This window comes from Nomascus leucogenys, chromosome 15, assembly GCF_006542625.1.
Source record: "Nomascus leucogenys isolate Asia chromosome 15, Asia_NLE_v1, whole genome shotgun sequence".
Lineage (NCBI taxonomy): Eukaryota > Metazoa > Chordata > Mammalia > Primates > Hylobatidae > Nomascus > Nomascus leucogenys.
The window spans coordinates 66,901,200-66,923,625 of record NC_044395.1 but is presented as its reverse complement, the minus strand read 5'-3'; the positions used below and the strand labels follow the sequence as shown (position 1 = coordinate 66,923,625).

The 22,426-nt window shown below is 39.4% G+C and overlaps 1 protein-coding gene and 1 pseudogene across 1 annotated transcript; both read left to right on the top strand.

Moving 5' to 3' along the window:
- Positions 1–316: 316 nt before the first annotated feature.
- LOC100581969 lies at positions 317–1,256 on the top strand (annotated as a pseudogene).
- An 18,021-nt stretch (positions 1,257–19,277) lies between these two features.
- Positions 19,278–20,336, top strand: LOC100593602 (olfactory receptor 56A1). Its single transcript, XM_003254851.3, has one exon. It carries the CDS (start codon positions 19,321–19,323, stop codon positions 20,263–20,265), a length of 945 nt encoding a protein of 314 aa, XP_003254899.2. The 5' UTR covers positions 19,278–19,320; the 3' UTR covers positions 20,266–20,336.
- The last annotated feature ends 2,090 nt before the right edge of the window (positions 20,337–22,426 follow it).

Here is a 22,426-nt window from a genome sequence, read left to right as displayed (position 1 = left end):
TTGTGCAGGCTTGGATTAAGTATGTCCTAGGATGAGTTGTGTCAGCAGTACAGGAAGTCAGAATGACAGAGGTTTGAGTGATTCTCTTTTATATTTAATCAGTGTTTAACTTCATTTTCTTCTACTTTATAATAGGATTGGGAGTATATCATACATTTTTCCATTTCTCATCTATATCTCCTATCAGTATCTCATCAGTTTTCTGGATGAGAAAGTGTTAGCAAATATTTTGACAACTTTGTTCTCCATTGACCTAATTAATGTGTCTTATCATACAAAAATCCAGGTGAAATTTTCTCAACTGAGAATTTATTTCATGACATTACCCAGCAACGACTCCACTGTCCCAGTCTTTGAATTCCTCCTCATCTGCTTCCCCAACTTTCAGAGTTGGCAGCACGGGCTGTCCCTGCCTTTCAGCCTCCTCTTCCTCCTGGCCATGGGGGCCAACACCACCCCCCCGATCACCATCCACCTGGAGGCTTCTCTGCACCTGCCCCTGTACTACCTGCTCAGCCTCCTCTCCCTACTGGACATCGTGCTCTGCCTCACCGTCACCCCCAAGGTCCTGGCCATCTTCTGGTTTGATCTTAGGTCGATCAGCTTCCCTGCCTGCTTCCTTCAGATGTTCATCATGAACAGTTTCCTCCCCATGGAGTCCTGCACATTCACGGTCAAGAACTATGATCATTATGTGGCCATCTGCACCCACTGCAGTACCTGTCCATCATCACTAATCAATTTGTGGCCAAAGCTAGTGTCTTCATTGTGGTGCAGAATGCTTTGCTGCTTTCACCTGTTCCCATTCTCTCTGCCCAGCTCCATTACTGTGGGAAAAATGTGATTGAGAACTGCATCTGTGCCAGCCGGTCTGTGTCCAGGCTCTCCTGTGATAATTTCACTCTTAACAAAATCTACCAATTTGTGGCCGGTTGGACCTTGCTGGGCTCGGATTTCATCCTCATCTTCCTCTACTATACCTTCATTCTAAGAGCTGTGCTTAGATTCAATGTGGAGGGGGTGGCAGTGAAGGCCCTGAGCACATGTGGCTCCCACTTTATCCTCATCCTCTTCTTCAGCACCTGCTGGTTGTGGTGTTGACAAATGTGGCCAGAAAGAAGGTCCCCATGGACATCCTGATCCTGTTTAATGTCCTTCATCCCTTTAGTCCTCCTGCATTAAACCCTTTTGTATGTGGGTTTCAAACTAAAGAGTTAAAGCAGGAATTTTAGAAGTTGCTACAGAGGGGCCTTTGAAAACACGGAAGGGACTCTCTGTAGAAGCACCTATTACTGTTTCTATTTCAGGAGCTGTGATTCCAAACAACAAACTAATGCTTAAATACCGAGTATTTCCTACCCATTTCTCTCTCTCCAGTATCAGGAATTAGTGAGGGCTCCTTAGTACCTGACATAAATTCATTTGCCTAGTTCATGTAACTAACATTCTTAGAGATTTAACTTTGTGTTTAAATATTTACATATTTGAACAATCTCATCCTCACAAAAGTTCTGCAGGGTGGGATTATTATTCCACTTTATATATTAGAAAGCACAAATTTAGGGAGAAACACTGACAAAGGTCACATCTGATGAGTGGTGGGGCATTAATTCCTCAGACACCATTGAAGCCCTGGCTCTGCTCTGTAGGCCAGGATCTCTGCATCATTTTTATGAATTTGTTGCTGTCAATAGGTCTTCTCTAATCACCCTCCACCTTCAGAGTCAAAAAGAACCAAACAGAGGAATGGAACCCAGAGATGTTGCCACAATCTTTTTCTGACTGCCCAGGCTTCTGTCACCAAAAGATATTAATCATAGTACCAGTTTATGCCCAGTGGAAGGCTCACAAACCTTGAAATTCTTTATGACAAGACCAGGACACTGAGGATCCAGCTGGCAGAGGTAGGAATGAGAAGACCAGCAGTGTGGGAAGTGGGCAAACTGACTGTGGTGATTTGGGGGCATTCTGTGTACTCAAAACCATACCCCATATGCTTTGGAGCTCAAGAACGTGGAGTGTGGGGAATGTATGTATGGCATATTGTTAAACTTCTGGATGTCATAATCTGGTGAAAATGGGTGAAGAAACAACATATTATTGTAGATGGTAGGCAACACTGTCATTATTTACATGGGTAATAGAGAACTGAGGTTCAGGCTCATTTAAGAACCTTACTCAAAGGTCAGAGATAATTCTTATTTGCAAAATTCCACAGGCTTAAAGCAAGGGCCACTGTATTAAGAGGTCCTTAAACACCGGTTCTGGTGAGTATATCCCAAAATTATTAAATTAAAAGCATTTGAAACATAGGCCAGGCATGGTGGATCATGCCTGTAATCCCGGCACTTTGGGAGGCCGAGGTAGGAGTTTGAGACAAGACTGGCCAACATGGTGAAACCCTGTCTCTACTAAAAATACAAAAATCAGCTGGGTGTGGTTGTGTGCACCTGTAGTCCCAACTACTCAGGATGCTGAGGCAGGAGAATCACTTGAACCCAGGAGGTGGATGTTGCAATGAGCTGAGATCGCACCACTGCACTCCAGCCTGGGTGACAGAGCAAGACTCCATCTCAAAAAAAAAGAAAGAAAGAAAGAAAAAATAATGAAAGAAATGTAGAGGGTACTAAATCCTTGTTTTAATCAAATATAATTTTCTTTGTCCTGTCAAATATCTTTTGAATTGCAAATTGCAAATATGGAATAAATAGATATGTGCTATCTGGCATTAGAGTATAACAATATCTTGGTGAATGTTGGGAAGCAGGGGAGTTGCTTGATTCCTTTAATTGTGAAAGGAATGAAAAAGCGGTTATAAAGTATTTTAAAGAAATTTATTTAAAGGATGAGCAGAACTTGGTTATCAATTGGATGTGTGGAGTAGATGAGAGGAAGAGAAAGGTGATTACATTTTCAAGTTTGTATGCTGACACTTCTGTGGGTTTTGTCAGCTTCACTCTTTGGTTATTCAAGAAATATTGCATAAACTTCCCTTTTTTATGGGCTAAGACAGAGATTGGGCTCTCCAGAACCAAACAAAGTCAGAGATAATTCTTACTTGCAAAATTCCATAGGGTGAAAGTAAGGGCCATTATAATTTAATCTCTTGTTTCTATCAAATATGATCTTCTTTGTCCTGTGAAATATCTTTTGAATGTCAAATTGCAAATATTAGATGAACTAAAGCTTAAAGCTTTAGCTGGGAACAGATCTCTGCTAACTGTGGAGATGGATGAGGCTTATGCAGCCACAAATCCAACCATGAGCCCAGCAAGGAGACAGTTGCCCTTGCTGGCCCTTGCTTTCACTCTATGGAATTCTGACCTGGAGGTTGTGCTTGCTTTGCTTCATGAGAAAAGGTTTATAGTTACATGGTCTTCCCTAAGATAGTCTCGTTAATTCTGGTCACAAATCTGATTGCACACACAAGAAAGAAAGTTTGGGTAGACTTTTTACTTAAAAACATTCAAATGCCATTCTTAATCCTGAAGGTCCTGCATTAGTTGCATTTCACTTGATTTCCCATTTCTGGATGCTGCTGCTCTTTTCCTATCCTAAAATTTATTTTCATCAAATGTTTTAGATACATTTTGGAGTCCCCAAATCATTCTGGCCTCAGGTTCTTACAGATGTATATTTTCCTTCACTGTGATGCATAGTCCTTCTAAGGTATGAAAGCATCAGCTGTGAAATAGAACTCTATTTTATTTTATTAGACAGAGTTTTGCTCTTATTGCCCAGGCTGGAATGCAATGGCTGGATCTCAGCTTACCACAACTTCTGCCTCCCGGGTTCAAGAGATTCTCCTGACCCAGCCTCCCAAGTAGCTAAGATTACAGGCATATGCCACCATGCCCGGCTAATTTTTATATTTTTAGTAGAGACGGGGTTTCACCATGTTGGCCAAGCTGGTCTAGAACTCCCAACCTCAGATGGTCCACTCACCTTGGCCTTCCGAAGTGCTGGGATTGTAGGCATGAGCCACTGTGCCTGGCCTGATCTCACTTGACTGTGGAGAAGGATGAGGCTTATGCAGCCACAAATCCAACCATGAACCCAGTGAGGAGATGAGTTAAATTGTGCTTTAATCTGCTGGTATAGCATGATTTTATATACTCAAGAGGGACTTTAGCTGGTCAATATGAAGTAACAGGAGCTAGATTACCCTGTCACTTGAAATAACTAGAAAACTGAACAAAATATGTGAAATAATGGTTCTGAAGGCATTGGACATCAGGCAATGGAGGACAGTGATCCCCAAGAGATAAGAAACAAAAAAGGTGAGTCTTGTTTACTGGAAAGCGATTGTTCCAATTCATTAGGGAGAGATTCCAGGCTATGTCAAAGGGAGGGCAAACTCAGCTGCAGCCTGGCAATCTTTCTGTGTCCAGGAGAAGGGGAAGGGAGTCCAAGGAAGCTAGAGTTCACAAGGCAGAGTATTGAGGAAGAGAAAACTGCATAGAAAGAGAATCCCAAAGATTTATAGAAATTCCCCCTTGAGTGTTCAGCAATGTACTGATTAGCATATGCATGTGAGGGAACTTCACGATATCTTCTATCAAGGAAGAAATGGAGAGGGGATGATAGTGAGATGGAATGGGTGTTGGAAAGACAACTAACAGAGTCAAACATATAAGAAAACAATAAAATTCTATATAATGTTCTGAATAACTTTTATGTCAATGAATTTGAAAAACTAAAAATTTAAAAATCACCAGTAGCTTCAGATAATAAAACTCAAATATATAGATAACCATTAAAAATTTGAAATATTAATTAAAGGCCTTTTCCCAACAAAAGCTTCAGTACACTATGGGTTTATAGGTGAGTTCTAAAATTTTAAGAAATAGATCATCTCTATCATGCATACATTCTTCAAGATAATAGAAAAAGATGGAAAATTTTTACCAACTTATTTTATGAAACTAGAGTGACCTTGTCTCTAAAACTGGATAATGACAATTCAAACTGTGCAGTGTTTTCAGCATGCATTTCATTGCAAGGCAACCTGAAGCCAATCAGTCCATTATGTAATCAGCCCATTCCCCTGAGAGTCTCACCTCTCAGTAGGAGGTAGGGATGTTTCCATATCTTCCATGGCCAAGGGCAAGCTTCTCTGATCCAGGCATGTAAAGAGCCAAGTATCTCTCCATAACTGCCATTAGCCATCCCTTAAAGTATATTTCCTACCTAGTTATTACACACCAAGGCTAAAAGCTCTCCTATAACGCAAAGTAATTTTTGATACCCCCAAAAGTCAAAACTGTCAGATAATACAATGCAAAACAGAACAGTGTCTTAGATTTTGAGAAGGATCTATTCTCTTTCCATTCTTGGGCTTCTGTGAGGAAAACAGAGGTTTTTCCTGGAATGGAGTCTGTGGTGCCTCCTCTGCTTTTCTCCAGGAGTACCAGGCTGTTAGAATTTATCTTAGGTTCTCTCATGTGGGCATCAAGAGTGGGAAGAAGACAAAATGGAGAAAAACAATTCAGTCTACTGAGAAGAAAAAAACTTTCAGAAGAACATGATTCAAGAAGAGGAAAAAGATAAAGCCCTCTTAAATACATTTAACTTGGATATCTGTTTTTAATTAAGCTGATTTTAGCCATAGAGCTATTTTTTTCTAAAAAAAAATCCTTTTAAATCTTTTATTACCAGACTCTAGCTAGGACAGCCAGTATTTCTGGCTTTTGAATTCTACCATAGGTAACTTCCCACATGAAATTAATTAATAAGTTTTAACTAAGGTTGACTTAACTATGGATGCATAAGATGTCTCAGAGATGGTAAGTAGTTTCTATTTTTACAAGATTTAGAATCTCCCCAAGGGTAGTTCAGGGAAAGGAAAATTCAAGACAGGAAATCAGAGGCTATCCATGGGGAAAAAAACCCTCAATAAATGGCAGTTACACAAATAACAAACCACGAAGGAATCCTTCTGGAAGCCAAGAATTGAACCCTTGTCACAATTGTCAAAAGATAAAGCCTTAGCTACTGAGCTACACAGCATCGAGCAGTTTCTATTGCTCTTTCCAGAAGCCTAGAGCAGCCAATTTCAAGCATGAAAAGGCTTTTAACTGCTCAAGATAATTTTTAGGTCTAACTATAATGTGAACCCCCAAATTTCTGTCCTCTAGATGGTGGAGACCAAGAGAAAGTATCCCCATATAGTCCCAGGGTTAAGCTCTTAAGGACACAAAACAAGACAGAAATTTCATTTGGTATTGGTTTCAGGGACATGCAACAAAGTTTGTAGCTGATTAGCCTACTGGCCTGGCTTGAAAGCAGGGTTATAGGGATCTCAAACCCGCATTCTATCCTGTGATACCCCGTCTCCATTACAGAAAGAAAAATTCTTAGCACAATGTGCACCAGATTTGCTATAGCCTGAGACTAGTCTCACAAATCCTTTTTTCTATCAATCAAACTCTTGCAGAGAAGACAAATAGTGACGTTTGCCATTTACACACACACACACACAGAGAGTCAGAGAGAGAGAATAGAGAGAGAGAGTCAGAGAGAGAGAGAGAGAGAGAAAGAGAGAGAGAGAGACAGAGAATGAGACGAGAAACTGGGCTGGTAAGAATTTCTTACCCTTTTTGCCAGCATACCAGGTTTCCAGGATCCCTTTCTCTGTAGCTTCCAGAAGAATGGAGCAGTTTTGATGACCCTGCTCTCTGTGCCATAGCTGTGAGGGTCAAGCCACTTTACAAAAGAAAATTCTGTTTGATGAAGCCATGGAGAAAAGATTCTCAATTTTGCAAGATGTTGCCCAATGGGCTACATGGGGAAATGAATTAACATTTTCAATTCCAGCAAAATACACATAACAAAGCAGGTACTACCCACCTCATTCAGCACCCCATATCAGCCTGGCAAAGCTCAAACTTTCTCCTGTTGGTCCCTGTTGTCTTTGATCTACTCCAAGTGAGAAGGGATGACCTCTGAATGGTAACTCACAATGGGTGGTCTCTGGGCAAGGCACAGAGCAAATAGTCACCCTGAGACAGGCCTGTTGAGCTTCCTTTAGGGCTCAACGAATGTGACCAGACAAATAAGGAGGGTTTTCTGAGTTAGGCCTACTAAACTTCCATCAGCAATTCCCTCTGAGGTCCCCTCCACATACACACACATATACAAAGACAACACGGACAGAAGGCCTTCCAAATCAGATCCCTAACCAAGAACTCCAAGTGTATCCCTTCCAAACTATCCTGCTATTCTCTGTTTAAGAAATCTCCCCAAAATCTTCCTGAATAAGGAGAAGTCTCCCAAACCAAGACTCTTTTTACTAATTAGGGAGAGCCAACCGAAACCCCCAGGTTCTGAATTGAGACAGACATCCAGCAATGCGGCTACAGACAAAACGAGACCCCTGAAAGAGCCAAACCGAGACAGACACCCAGTGGTGGAGCTACAAGTAGACACCCCCCCATGGGGCTACAGACAGACACGCCACCATGGCGCTACAGAAACAGGAGAAGGAAGGAGGCACTGGCAGCACCTAGGATGCTCACCAACCCAGGCACACTGCAGTGGGGCTACAGTCAGACAAGCTGTGATAGGGCTACAGTTATGGGAAATCTTACCCAGGACTATTTTTCCACTGCAATTAAATCCATACACATTGGGTCAGCAGTGCCCTGCTGGCAAAGGTGGTACCAGAGTCAGCCTCTAGTCCAGGAGAACTAGGCGGCTGCTTGGGCTGGCCTCTAGATCTGTTGCCAGAGGGGAGACTATAGAACCATGGGCAGGTAGCCACAAGGACTATCCCAGACAAGCCCCCAAATTTGTAACCACCCAGTGGGTTCACCTTGCCCACTGCCTAGACAGAGCAGATTTATCAAGACGGGGAAATGCCAATGGCAATAGGAAATGAGTAATTCACACAGCTGGCTGTGGAGGAGACTGGAGTTTTATTATCAGTCTCCACTATTTTAAAATTATGTTTAAAGTATTTAAGTGAAGATTGGTGGGATTTTGGATATTAAATGATATACAATATTATATAATTTGCATTTTAGAATGTTGACATATTATTCTGTAATCAGAGAAAAAATTAAAAATTATTATTGATTGTGCTGTATTGTTCAGAGTGGTAGTTTAAAGGATGAGTATTGGATTGATGAGACAAATGCATCAGTGTTTATAAGCAAGCAAATGTAAGAACTGAACGAATTCATGGACACATTTAAAACTGTCCAGGTTGGAGCTCGTGGAAAACAGAAAAAAATAAGAATGGGAGGACTGGGAACTATAAAGCAGCCCTTTCACTTTTTATTGGCTCGATTATAGCCTCCCTTTTGAAATCTCAGTTTTGGTTATCAGTCTGTTCCGGTGCTATCTCTGCACAGCCTCATTATGTACCAGACACATACGTCCCAGCAAAAGTGAATAGGGCTGTGCTACTAAGCTCTCTGCAGAAACAGCTCTTGCCCTGCTTGCCCACTGAGTTGTTATCACTGTTTTTCTCTCCGTATCTATTACGGATGGGACTGTTCCTCCTGCACAATAGAAAGGGACAGGGAGTTCCACCGAAGCAGCAGGTGGCTACAGTTACACAGATTACAAATGCCACCAGGAGAATAATTTTCTTCCCATTTTCTAGTTCGGGTATCTTCCAGGCTATGATGTCTATACGTGGATCAGATAAGATAACAAAGACATTGAATAAATTATTACCTAACAAAATAATTTGTCTAAAGTCAGTGGGATATACTATAGGCTAAGCATTAAAACAGATCTAAAATTGTTTCTGAACATATTATTTGCTGAAGTTTAAACCACTTCCAAATTTCCCTCAGATTTGCCTTAAATTAATTGTACTGTATGTAGTTCCTCCTATAATTATAAATTACTTAATTTGTATGCATTTCTTTTTCTTTTTTTTTCAACTTTTAGTTTCAGGGGTACATGTGCAGGTTTGTTATATAGGTAAACTACATGTCACAGGGGTTTGGTGTACAGATCATTTTGTTAACCAGATAATAAGCATTATACCCAATAGGTAGCTCAGTGATCTTCACCCTCGTCCCAACCTCCGCTGTCAAGTAGGCCCTGGAGTCTGTGGTTTCCTTATTTGTGTCCACATGTACTCAATGTTTAGCTCCCACTTATAAGTGAGAACATGTGGTGTTTGGTTTTCTGTTCCTGCATTAGTTTTCTCAGGATAATGACCTCCAGCTCCTTCCACCTTGCTACAAAAGACAGGACCTTGTTCTTTTTTATGGCTGTGTAGTATTCCATGGTGTGTATGTACCATATTTCCTTTATCCAGTATACCACTTATGCTTATCTAGGTTGATTCCATATCTTTGCTCTTGTGAATAGTGCTGCAATGAACATACAAATACATGTGTCTTTATGGGAAAACTATATATAGATATATCCCTTTGGCTCTATACCTAGTAATGGGATTGCTGAGTCAAGTGGTAGTGCTGTTTTAAGTTCCTTGAGGATTTGCCAGACTGCTTTCCATAGTGGCTGAACTAATTTACATTCTCACTGGTAATGTACAAGCATTCCATTTTTCTCCACAACCTTACCAGCATGCGTTATTTTTTGACTTTTTAATAGTAGCCAATTCTGACAGGTGTGAGATGGTATCTCATTGTGGTTTTTATTTGCATTTCTTTAATTACTAGTGATATTGAGCATTTTTTCCTTATGCTTTTTGGCCACATCTTCTTTTGAATAGTGTCTGTCCATGTCTTTTGCCTACTTTTTAATGGAGTTTTTGTTTTTTGCTTGTTAATTTGTTTAAGTTCCTTACAGATGCTAGATATTAGACCTGTGTCAGATGCATAGTTTGCAAATATTTTCTCCCATTCTGTAGGTTGTCTGTTTACCCTGTTGATAGTTTGTTTTGCTGTCCAGAAGCTCTTAAGTTTAATTATGTCCCATTTGTCAATTTTCATTTCTGTGGTATGCATTTATTTTTCATCAGAATGTCATTTGATGAAATGAGAATGCAATGGGAGTCCCATTGCTGGTAAAACTGGAAAATGTTTGTGTGCTTAGTTCAGCCTGTACCCAAAACTTAACCTTTCTTGTTTACACTCCCAGTTTTGACTTATCTCATCTTTGTGGTTAGCTCCCTCCAAAATTTAGATTTGAAACACTATACACTTTCTAACTTCAGGCTCAATTTTTCAGGAATCCCTAGCAAAATTGCAATTGCTGAATGTCAAGACTACCAACTCATCCTTCTCTTGTCTTGTTATTTTTTGCTTAGCTTAGATTGTATGGCCCACCATTTCATGACTCTCCTGGAAATAGCCTAACTTTTTTTTTTTTTTGCTCCCTCCATTGTATTATTTGAAAACACCCAGATTCTGTTTGAATACAAATACCTGTCTCCTCTGTGAGAGTTTGAAACTTGTCAGAAAAAAATCCCTTAATAAAGCTATTGGTTTCACATTAAATATATCATCACAAACTTCAGATGTAAATTCAACACTATTCAGAAATCTTACTGTGTGATATCATTAAGGTAAATGGGCCCATATCCACCAAGTTTCCCAAGACGGAATCTGAAGAATCATATTTGATTTCTACGTTAATTTCTTTGTTTCTTCGTCACCAGTATATCTACTTGACTTTTCTCTCCAAATGTGTCTACTCCCTTTCATTTCCTCTGCCACCAACCTGCTTCAGGCCATCTCTAGCCTGGATTAAATGACAGCCTTTCCCTGGTTGCCCTGCTTCTGCTCTTGTTTCCATATCTCTCTGTGCTAAGGCCTTTTTGACTCACTTGACCTGATATGATCATCACATCAGGATTTCGTATATTTCCTTTTGTATAATTACCAAAGGTTTCTGAATTTATGTGTTTTATATTTTATTTCTATCATCAAAACAGTAAAATCTAAAACATAATTTAAAAATACATAATATATGCACATGGTTCAAATTTTAAAAGCTAAAAATGTTATTTATTAAAAGTAATTCATTCTCTGTATCAGTTAGTATTATTTTTGACTGCACATAATAGAAAGCCCAAATAATAGTGGCTTAAACAAATTAGACTTTACATTAGTCCTTCATGTAAAGGAAGTTCAGGGGTGGACATCTAGAGCCAAAATCAGATCATCACAAAGACATCAATGCCCCAGTTTATCTATTTCTGCTTTGCTATGTTTAGAAGACGGTGGGGCATACAATCTTCATTTCTCAGCTGAGTTAGTTCACATCAAAGAGTCTTCTTGGAGGCTCTACCACATGACATCAATTAACATCTGGAGTCTGGGAAGTGTCATATTTTTGCAGTATATGTGGGTACCCCAATAAAATCATGATGTTTGTTACTAAGGAATAATAGGGAATATTGAGTAAGCAGTTAGCAATCTCTAATATACTATTCTATTTCTGTCTTTCAAGCACATATTTGTCCTTCCCAGGCGCAACTATTACAAATTACTTGTGTCTCCTTCTAGAAGCAACTTGATTACACATAAGAATATTAGAATATATACACATACACTTGTGTATTTATATACATTGAGTATATAAATATTTACATGCATTGGATGTATTTGTATCTATGGATACATACACTTATGAGTCCATTTGCACAGCATTACAACATAATTTTGTGTGGCTTTCTATTCTCTGTTCTTCTTGCATCTCTGCTGAACAATATATCTGAGAAATTATGCAAATACATTTAGAGATACCTATTTTCTTTTAAAAATCACATAATTAGAATAAAATTTTGTTGAAGGCAGGAGCCATGCTTATCTTATCACCATTGTATACCATGTCAAAGTTTGAAGAGCTTAGTACATAATTTCAGAGCTGGGATTCAAATTTGCATTCAAATTGAATGACTTTATTCCTATGCTTATCCACAACCTCAGTATAATAAACAAGATTGGTAGATTTGTCTGTATTCAACTCTTTTCACATTCCTTAGGAGATAAATACATTTGTTAGTTTAGAAAAGTTAATAGTTTACTGAACTTGATTTTCTAAAATCTTGTTTAGAATTGCAATACGTATAGTCGTATTCATCAGTGTAAGTGGAGACTAGAGAGGAGTCATTTAGAAAACAGACATTAGACCAGGTAGAGGAGGTTTAAATGCGGCTGGCTATGTGATTTGGGGCAAGGCTTTCTCCGTCTCCCCCCTACACAGTGGGGATAATAGTTTCTAACCCGAAGAGTTGCTTTTTCATATCTAAGGGATGAGAAAAAAAATACATAAAACTTCAGTAATTTAGGTCACTCAGAAAGCACTTGGAGTTATTATAAAGGAGTTGCTCTATAATCTCTTTTTCTGTATTTTCATCCATGTCTGTGTGTCCGACTTACATACCAGATTCCTGGATTCTGGGTTCTAGAGAATTTATTATCTTAGTTTCAAACCACTTCATCCCTCACACCCCCACTTCCTACTTGTTGGGGCACAATAAGACAGGTTTCCCCAGGGACTGGGTTCCTCCTCCTCCAAGTCTCTGCTTCCCAAGCCATGTTTTCCCATCTGTGTCTAAGAAGACGGGTAAGAGAGGTTAAAGAGTTCATAAAACCCTCATGATTTATTCACCACAATCCTAGCATGGCCACCCCTGCAGAAGTTACAACAAAAGAGCTCATTCTTTTGCATCCTCTGTAAGTCCCAGGGCCAAGGGAGGGGAGCCTAGGCTATATTGGACCTAGATAGGAAGAGTGACCGGGAGGATACGAGGCAGGCGGGGATCCTTTCCTTATAGGCAGAGAGGTGGGAAGTGTGGCAACTCGATGCATTATGATTCCGAACACTTCAGTAAACAGCCTCCTAGATTGTATTTCTTCCTTCTGCCTTCAGATAAGAGGGTTTGATTTTCTTACTTGGGTAGGGTGTGTAGTGAAAGTGAAAGATTGGGCTTCAACTTGCCTGACCAGGAACAGAAGGTCTATAGATCCCACAATGGGATAAAGGGTATAGAGATAGAGCAGAGCCAGGCATGCTGGGTTAAGTATGTCACTGGTCACCTGGATCAAGGGTTCAAAGAAAGTATTGATGAAGAAGCTGGTCAATATTTCTCTGAACTCTGTCTCAGAAGAGCAGTTTAAAATAGAAAAATATAACTTTCTTTAGACTGTTAGAACATTCTTCATATTTAATCAAGATCATTTTTTCTGTGATTTCTCTCTAGTGGTCCTTATTTTGTCCTTTTCCCCTAATAGCCATTCATAAATTTTAATGTTATCATTGATAGTCTTGTTTTCTGGAGGCCACACACATACAATTTGTAAAAATGACCCCCTTCCTTCAGTAGAGAGCAATGCCCCTTATCATCCTGTAACTATATGACCGTGTCTCAGTTTGACAAAAAACTTTTTAATGCATAGTGCCCTGTGTTGGATAGTCCACTCCAGATGTACTAATTGGAACAGGATTGAGAAAGATTCTCAACTACTTTGCTCTTGGCATTGTACTTCTGACATTAAATTAATACACATCAAATACTCAGAAGAATGTCTGGTACATACTAGATACGTGGTTCATGTTGGTTAATATTGCCAATCCAGTTTTAGAAACAATAAATTAGTTTTTACTCTATGGACCACATTATTGACTTATGTTTTTATATGTACTTCCACTTGCTGGAACATCTAGGAATCTGTTCCCTTTTCTTTTCCTCCTGTTCCAGACTTTCTCACTCGTCCATGCCCATTTTCCAATGTTCAGTAGTGAAGAAAGGGACTTTAACAGAGTTAGAGCCTAGGTGATAACACTGGATGGATAGAGGCAAGTGTCCTGGGCTCATTCAGGCAGTAGAGGTTTGACTCTTCTTGAGCAAACGGCTAATGTGTGATGACTGGAAGCAGATAGGAGGATTGATCCACAAATGTCATCTAAGGAGCATGAAGAGATATGAAGATTATGTCAAACAACGCTAGAAAAGGACAGAGCATTAAGGGGGATGTACATCAGGGATGGTAAAATAGAATGTTGGGGGATGAGGTTCAAACAGAGGGAAGACTCACGTAGGAAGATGAGATTTCTGTTTGGATAAATTGGTAATGATTTTGACAGGATGAAATTCAAAACAATTCTTACCAACATTAGGAGCAAGTGGATCATTTTATATTTGTATTAGGAAAAGGAGAAGACCCATTAAGTCAGAAACCTAGCACAGGGTTTTTTCATCAAGCAAGTGGGTGAATCTTGGGGGGCACCTGTGAGCAGTGGCATAAATAGATCCCTGAGTTCCATCATGTATTCTGTGCCATGCCCCACTTCCCTCTAGTCCACCACACAACCCCCCTGTGGCTACCCTTTACAACACTGATCAGAACTGCCCCTCTGCCCACTGAAAGTGTGGTTAATTCTCCTTTCTCACTCTTCCTCAAAATTTTCTATCTATGTTAAACACCAAGGCCGGTAATGCCAAAATATTTTTCGGTGGGCTTTTATTTAGAATCTATGGGGTGTTAGAGAATGTAGTATGTACAAATGGAAAAGTACCCTTTATCTGCCCTCTATTTCAAAGCAGAATGAAGGGAGATAGAGAGGTACAAAAACAACGTGCTAAGGTTTACAGAGAAAATTTAATAATAGTAGAAGTGGCTTCCTCAGTGAAGTAGCTACCTCAATTATCTTACTTTCCTTCTGAATCTTTAATCTTTCCCTGAACATATAAACATACTGCAGTATCTTTCATTTCTGCCTTGCTTTTTCTTCTATTATAAGCTTGCAATGGACTTCTTTAGCTACACAGTCAACTTTCCATATCTACACTTCCTCAATTTCTAGTTCTCCAGCTCCCTTCATTCTGGTTTCTGTTGCTACCAGTCAAATGAATCTCTCTTGGCCAGGTTACCAATGACACATGCTTATTATAATACTTAATGAATATTCACTGTCCTTATGTTATTGAAATTCTACTTGACTAACAAGTTGGTAAAACCCTTCTTGAAATTTTCCCCTTGGTTTTTTTCTAGGGCATCTTATTCTTAAGATTTTCTTTATACCTTTCTAGCCCTTCCATTTATGTCTCCTTCTTCTTTTTCCACCCCTTCAATGTTGCTATTTTCTAGGGTTCCAATCTTAGCCTTGTGCTATTCCAACTCTACAGGCTATGTTCTAATGCTTTCTGAATTTATGTCCTAAACTACAATCCTTCTAATTTTCTCAAACTCTTCAGTTTGAAACAGCCGAAAACAAATCTATGTGTGGCGATTATAAACACCTCAGTCTTGACATATCCCAGTACATGCTAATCTTACTCATTTAACTGTATTTTACATCTTGGTGATGCAACTTATTTACTCAAGCTAGTAAACCGGAGGTCACTCTGGGCTTCTCACCTATTTTCTCCTTTAAAACAAATCTGTCAATAAGTTCTGTCTATATGACTTCTGGAAGTTTCTCCTTCTTCCCATCCTCAGTGCCTCAGCCTTTGTTCAGTTGCACATCACTTCTTACCTGGGCTATTGCAGCCACCATTCTATCTATTTCTGCTCTCTTGCCTTACCCAAGTTCATGCATAATAATGTGTCCAGAGTGATCTTTCTGTACGTACCCTAAATCTGGTCATGTTTCTCTTCTAATGGAAATATTTTTTTCCATTTCTCTTCATCCATGTGACTAGTTCTAAAATCTTCAGCATAGAAAACGTACTTAAGATCTGGCTTTTTCTTTTATCAACTCCATTTTTGGCTCTTTCTTTCAACTCCTCATCCTTCTGGCTCCAGTCAGATTAAATATTGCATAGAATTTCCTTCCAAAGTTATTCTCAGACTCAGCTCCATGCTTTCACATAATCCATTTTTTATATCTTCAATACACTACACAGATTTAATGCATGTAAATCCTCCACATCTATTGAAATAAAACTCAGCTAAGTTGTTAGCAGCTTTAGGAAAGCTTCTCTTTTCCTCTAGGGTTGAGTTCAGAAATTTTCCTTTGTGCCTTCCTATTATTCTGCTCATATGCCTAATTAACTCATTCTACAAATATTTTTAGCCATTTCATGTCAAGCACTGTGCTAACTGATGTTATTTTCATGGCATGAAATGTCTAATTGGGCATTGGAAGAAGGAGTATGTAAGCAACTTATCATACAAATATATAACTATAAACGATGAGGATGGTTCAAAGTACTACAGAAACATAAAATAGGAGGACTTGATCTTGTGTAAAGGGGGTTAGAACAAACCTCTCAGAGAAGAGAGTATTTGAATTGAGATGTAAAGGATGAGGAGAAAGTAAGTGTTGTGTAGAAGCATAAGATGCGCAGCCTTCCAAGAGAAGTGGGGTCAGAAAGCTCATGTAACTTTTGAAGACATGAAAGGATGGTGTGGCTGAAGCTCAGGGAGCAAGGGAGATGGGGTGTTAGATGGAACTGGGAAATGAGGAAGGAGGTAGATAATATATGACATTGTCTGCTTTCCTTCCTCCCCTCCCTCCCTTCCTCCTTCCTTTTCCTTCCTTCCTTCCTTGCTTCCTTCCTTCCCTCCTTCCATCCTTCCTTCCTTCCTTCCTTCCATAATGTAGTCAGTTAACTATGTGTACCTAGCAATCTATCTATACCCTGTATATATAGTGATGATAAAAGAAAAACCACACACCACACATGATTTCTTCCCTCATGAACTTAATGGTCTCATGAAGTTCAAGTAAAAAATTTCCTTTTTATAATATTAGCAATGAGAAGCCACTGAAATATTTTAATCAGATGACTGGTAAGATTTATATTTAAAAACATTTCTTTGATTTCAATGTAGAGAATGGTTTATAAAGAAACCTAGACTGCATTAGGAGGCAATATCTACCTTTTTACTCGAGGTAATAGTACTTGGATGGTGAGAGTGGATATGGAGAAGTGGATGGATTCCAGGGCTAATTAAAAGGGAAAATGACAGGTCTTAGTGGTTTCATCATGTACTTTGTGTCATTTTCAATGGGTAGAATAAATGTTCAAGACATTTTCTGGGCTCTGGCTTCTAAAACTGACAAATATTTACACCAGTCACTGAGATGCTGGCAAAAGACCAGGTTTTTAAATTTTGGATTTGATGAGTTTTGAATATCTTTGGGAAACCCAGGTTGATACATAAAGTAGGCTTCTGGAGAGGTCTAAATAAGAAACATAATTCAGTAATTTAGTAATAGAGATGGTAATTGTCTAATGACATAGACAAGATAAAAGAAGTGGAAGAAAGGAAAACAGAATATCAAAGAGGAAAGAAGAAAAGTGAAGAAAATGTAGGACTGAAGCTTTAAATTGACGTCAAGGTCGTGGATGATTGATGTGTTCGGGAAAATGAGAGGGAGTGACCAGGAGGTATAAGGTAAACTAGAAGATTGTGATGTATGAATTAGGCCAAAGAGAGTGTTTCAAGGAAGAGGATTTGATCAACTGTTTCAACAAGATTTAACAATAGGGAAGCTGTAGGTGATTTCTGAGAGCTGCTTTGTGGAGCTAATGAAGATGGAAGCCAAACTGAAGTGAGTTGTGGAATGGATGTGAGGTGAGGGAATGGAGACAGTGAGTGTAAATGCTTGTGAGAGGTTTGTGCATGAAGGGAAGGGGAGAGTTAGAGAAAGAGCCAGAATTCAAAGCTGGGAGAGCTGGGATCCATTCTTGAAGATGGACAGATTATTTATTTTAATGAAAGGAAACAAGAAAAGGATGAGAGTATATACACATTATTTATAAGTCTTACAAAACTTTATATAAATTTATAGGATCAAAGTGCAATTTTGTTCCATGCATAGATTGTATAGTAGTTAAGTCAGGGCTTTTAGGGTATCCATCACCTGAATGATGTGCATTATTCTCATTAAGTAATTTCTCATTATCCACCCCGTCTCACCCCCCTCACCCTTCTGAGTCTCCACTGTCAATCATTTCACTCTCTACATCTATATGTACACATTTTGAACACACACTTACGAGTGAGAACATGCAATATTTGTCTTTTTGTGTCTGGCTTATTTCATTTAAGATAATGGCCTCCAGTTCTATCTACGTTGCTGTAAAAGACATGATTTCATTCTTCTTAATAGCTGAGTAGTATTCCATTGTGTGTATGCCATATTTTCTTTATCCTATCATCTGTTGTTGAACTCTTGGGTTGATTCCATATCTTTGGTATTGTGTATAGTGCTGTGATAAACATACCAGTACAATCATCTTTTTGATATATCGTTTTCTTTTCCTTTAGGTAGATACCTAGTAGTAGGACTTTTGGATCTAAGGGTAGTTCTATTTTTATCTCTTTCAGGAATTTCCATACTGTTTTCCGTTGAGGCTGTACTAGTTTACATTCCCATCAATTGCATATAAAAGTTCCCTTATACATGTTGGCATCCTTGAGAATATCTGTTATTTTTTATATTTTTGATAATAGCCATTCTGACTAAGGTAATATGTATCTCACTATGATTTTAGATTTGTAGATTTTATTTTGAAAAGTTGAGGAAAAGTTTACTGATTACTTTCTACTTTCTCCATGAGGTAGTAGTTGACGTCACCTTCTGAAAGAAGTAGAGTTTGAGGTTTGAAAAAAATGAAGACATTTGGAAAATAATTTTTTTCTAGAGGAGAAAGTTGATTAGGGAAGATTTGTAGGGTGCAATATTTATTGAAGGCACATTTAAGGTTAATGGGTTAATGATCACAAATTTATAGTAAAACCAGCGTCCGTTCTTTCTTTCTTTCTTTCTTTCTTTCTTTCTTTCTTTCTTTCTTTCTTTCTTTCTTTCTTTCTTTCTTTTTTTTTTTAGTTTTATTCCAGGAGCACTAGGATGTTCAGGCTCAGGTTGTGGGAAATGAATAGTTTTATTCATATAGATTGAAGTTTTAGCAAAGAGATGACTTAATCAAATTTATATTCTATTTTCTTCTAGTATACCATGAGTTTGGGTAAGAGATGTAACAAAAATATCCATCTCAAATTATATTGGTGTATAGTAGAAAGCAAAGATCTAATTAAAGCTATTTCTCTTCAAAATGATTTATGAAAAAACTTATCATCTACCATTGCTTTTCTTACGCTGGTAACGTACTGGCCTAATTTGTTGCATGTTTGTAATATGTTTTAACGTATAGTGAGGTTACTGCCTGTCACTACCCTTTTTTTAAAAGTTCATAGGTTTTTCATTCATTCATTTTTCTTCATAGACCACACCATTATTTATCAAGTCTCACAATTCTACCTTTAGAATATTGGCTGAAATTTGCCTTACTTGGCAAAAGTGAACTACCTATCATTGGCTTCCTAAAGAGTAAGTGAAAGGGATACTTTTCAAAGCAATTTGTAAAAATAACCTCTTGTATCTGCCCATACACATAGTCATGAGAAGCCTACTCAGCTCACGATTCAGCCCATGGCATCACCCAGCAACAGCTCCACTGCCCCAGTCTCTGAATTCCTCCTCATCTGCTTCCCCAACTTCCAGAGTTGGCAGCACTGGCTCTTCCTGCCCCTCAGCCTTCTCTTCCTCCTGGCCATGGGAGCTAACACCACCCTCCTGATCACCATCCAGCTGGAGGCTTCTCTGCACCAGCCCCTGTACTACCTGCTCAGACTCCTCTCCCTGCTGGACATCGTGCTCTGCCTCACTGTCATCCCCAAGGTTCTGGCCATCTTCCGGTTTGATCTTAGGTCGATCAGCTTCCCTGCCTGCTTCCTTCAGATGTTCATCATGAACAGTTTCCTCCCCATGGAGTCCTGCACGTTTATGGTCATGGCCTATGACCGTTATGTGGCCATCTGCCACCCACTGCGGTACCCGTCCATCATCACTAATCAATTTGTGGCCAAAGCTAGTGTATTCATTGTGGTGCGGAATGCCCTTCTTGCTGCACCCATTCCTATCCTCACTTCCCTGCTCCATTACTGTGGGAAAAATGTGATTGAGAACTGCATCTGTGCCAACTTGTCTGTGTCCAGGCTCTCCTGTGATAATTTCACCCTTAACAGAATCTACCAATTTGTGGCTGGTTGGACCTTGCTGGGCTCGGATTTCTTCCTCATCTTCCTCTCCTACACCTTCATTCTAAGAGCCGTGCTTAGATTCAAAGCAGAGGGGGCGGCAGTGAAGGCCCTGAGCACATGTGGCTCCCACTTCATCCTCATTCTTTTCTTCAGCACCATACTACTGGTTGTGGTGTTGACAAATGTGGCTAGAAAGAAGGTCCCCATGGACATCCTGATCCTGCTCAATGTCCTTCATCACCTTATTCCTCCTGCAATGAACCCTATTGTGTATGGGGTTCGGACCAAAGAGATAAAACAGGGAATTCAGAAGTTACTGCAGAGAGGGAGGTGAATATGTAAAACATTTCTAATACCTCCTGTTCTTCCTCTTCAGTGATTTTACCTAGGCAGTGAAGTAGAGAAATGTCAGTTAGTGAGTATTTATTGCATTCACTGAGGCTCCCTTCATTACTGAACCAGATTCCTTCCTTTACTTTCTTTGCCTAGTTCAGGTGGAGGTAGGCAAGGGGAAGAAACTCGTATTTATTGAGTGGCTGTTTTGAACCTTGGCAGTTATGTTTAAGTAATTTAATCTTCAACACATCTCTGCAGGCATTGTTACTTTCATTTCACATAGAAAAAGAGATGCTTTTAGGAAGAGAAATGACCAAAGATCACATATGTGGGAAGCAAAAAGAATAAAACCTAGGCTCTTTCTACATAGTTGAAATGCCTCATCAATTACAACTGAAGCTGAAAACCAGCCTTTGCTTTACTTTGACCTGTATTTTGTCTTTCTGGTATTTGAATAGGCAGAAAATGTCCACAGGTATTTTCTGCCTATTCTTACTTCTTTGAGACCCAAGGGACTTCTCAGAGAAGGCAGAGTCTTGCTTGACAAAACTTCTGTTGGGCAACAAGAAAAGAGCTTTATAACAATATAAAGCAATGCCAGCTTTCTATTCTATCCTATATAGCCTCATCACCTTAGAGAGAGTCTTGAAATTGAGGATGGATGTAGACAGGTAGAGGGGACTCTAAGAGGGTAGGAAACAGGAAAGCTGACTAGGACATTGTGTTGGCCACTTTCCCTACATGTTTAAGCTACACATTCAGTGAACTGAATATCAAGTCTTACTTGATCTGTTGACTGCCCAAGTGCTGTAGTTGAATGTGGGAAGATATGTCATAGTGTCAGGTTTCTGGATAATAATGGTTCCAGTTAGGTGAAAAAAAAACCCTACACTGGTTATTTACAGATAATTTAATGTAAACAATTGTTTAAATGGGTATTGGAGACAATGACGAAAAAAAGGAGGTTCAAGTAACAGATAAAAAGTATCTATGGGAAGAAACCTCCACTTGGAAAGAGATTGGGTCATTAGAACCTAAAAGGCTAGGAAGTGGCCCATAAAACTGGATCTCAGATATCTGAGGAAGGATGCTGTCCCTAACTGGTACTCATGCCATAGGACCCCAGAGGATGTGGCCCTCAGAGCTGGGACTAAAACCTTTGAGGATGGGACACTACCTTGATGGTGCTGGTATTTTTGAGAGAGTTTAACTCCAGTAAGGCTGGGAGTTAAACAAAAACAAAAACCAATCAACCAACCAACCAATCTGGAGACTAGAATCAATTCCACTTCTAAGATAAAGAGTTGCTGCTAAGGAATACTGACAAGACAGGAACAGACAGAAAGAGCAAGTGTCCCTTTCCATGTTTCAACTTTCTAATGTTTCTGTTACTCTCTGTAGGTAGAAACTCAGAGAGAGACAGCTGGCAAAGAAGCGTTTGACTCCCAGCGCCAGCATGACAGAGTACAGTATGGATGGCAGGCTTGGGACTGAGAGATAAGTGTTAGTAACTGGCGCAGCTCCAATCTTCTGTGGGTCTGAAAGCTTGTGACTACTGAGGAGCACCTATAACGTCACCCTGCAGTGTACTGTTCATACCAGGGAACTAGAGTCAGAATCAAGTCCCCTAGTGCAGGTGGGTGGAGAAACATGACATCATGTTTAGAGGCAGCATTCATAGCTATGAAGGAATTGACGTGAAGCTGTTAAGAGGAGTAAGATCAACTGCCCCACATCGTGGGGATTAGATAAAGTAACTGCAGCCCAATGCTGGTGTGGGCTCTAGGCAGAGAGTTTCTTCCAGTCACTCAACAACAGTAGGAAAGAAAAATTATACCCATTGGCTTACAGGAAGGGGCTCTTAGTACCTTCAGGCTTGGCTCTCATTGTCTCAAGCCAGAGCCACAGGTTCAACTCAGTATTTGTCATTTTTTAAGCAGAGAATTCTCTAATAGAACTTCTCTCCATTTCACAGTTGCTAAGATTATCTCTCACTGCTTTCCTATTGTCCTTCAGGCGATATAAAGGCCAACTTCACCACTGATTTTCTAAAATAATACTTATAATGAAAATCAAAGTTCATGTGTTTTGAGCACTTGCAATATACCAATGTCTATGAATAATAATATTTAATTTTCATAAGAGCCTTCTATACATGA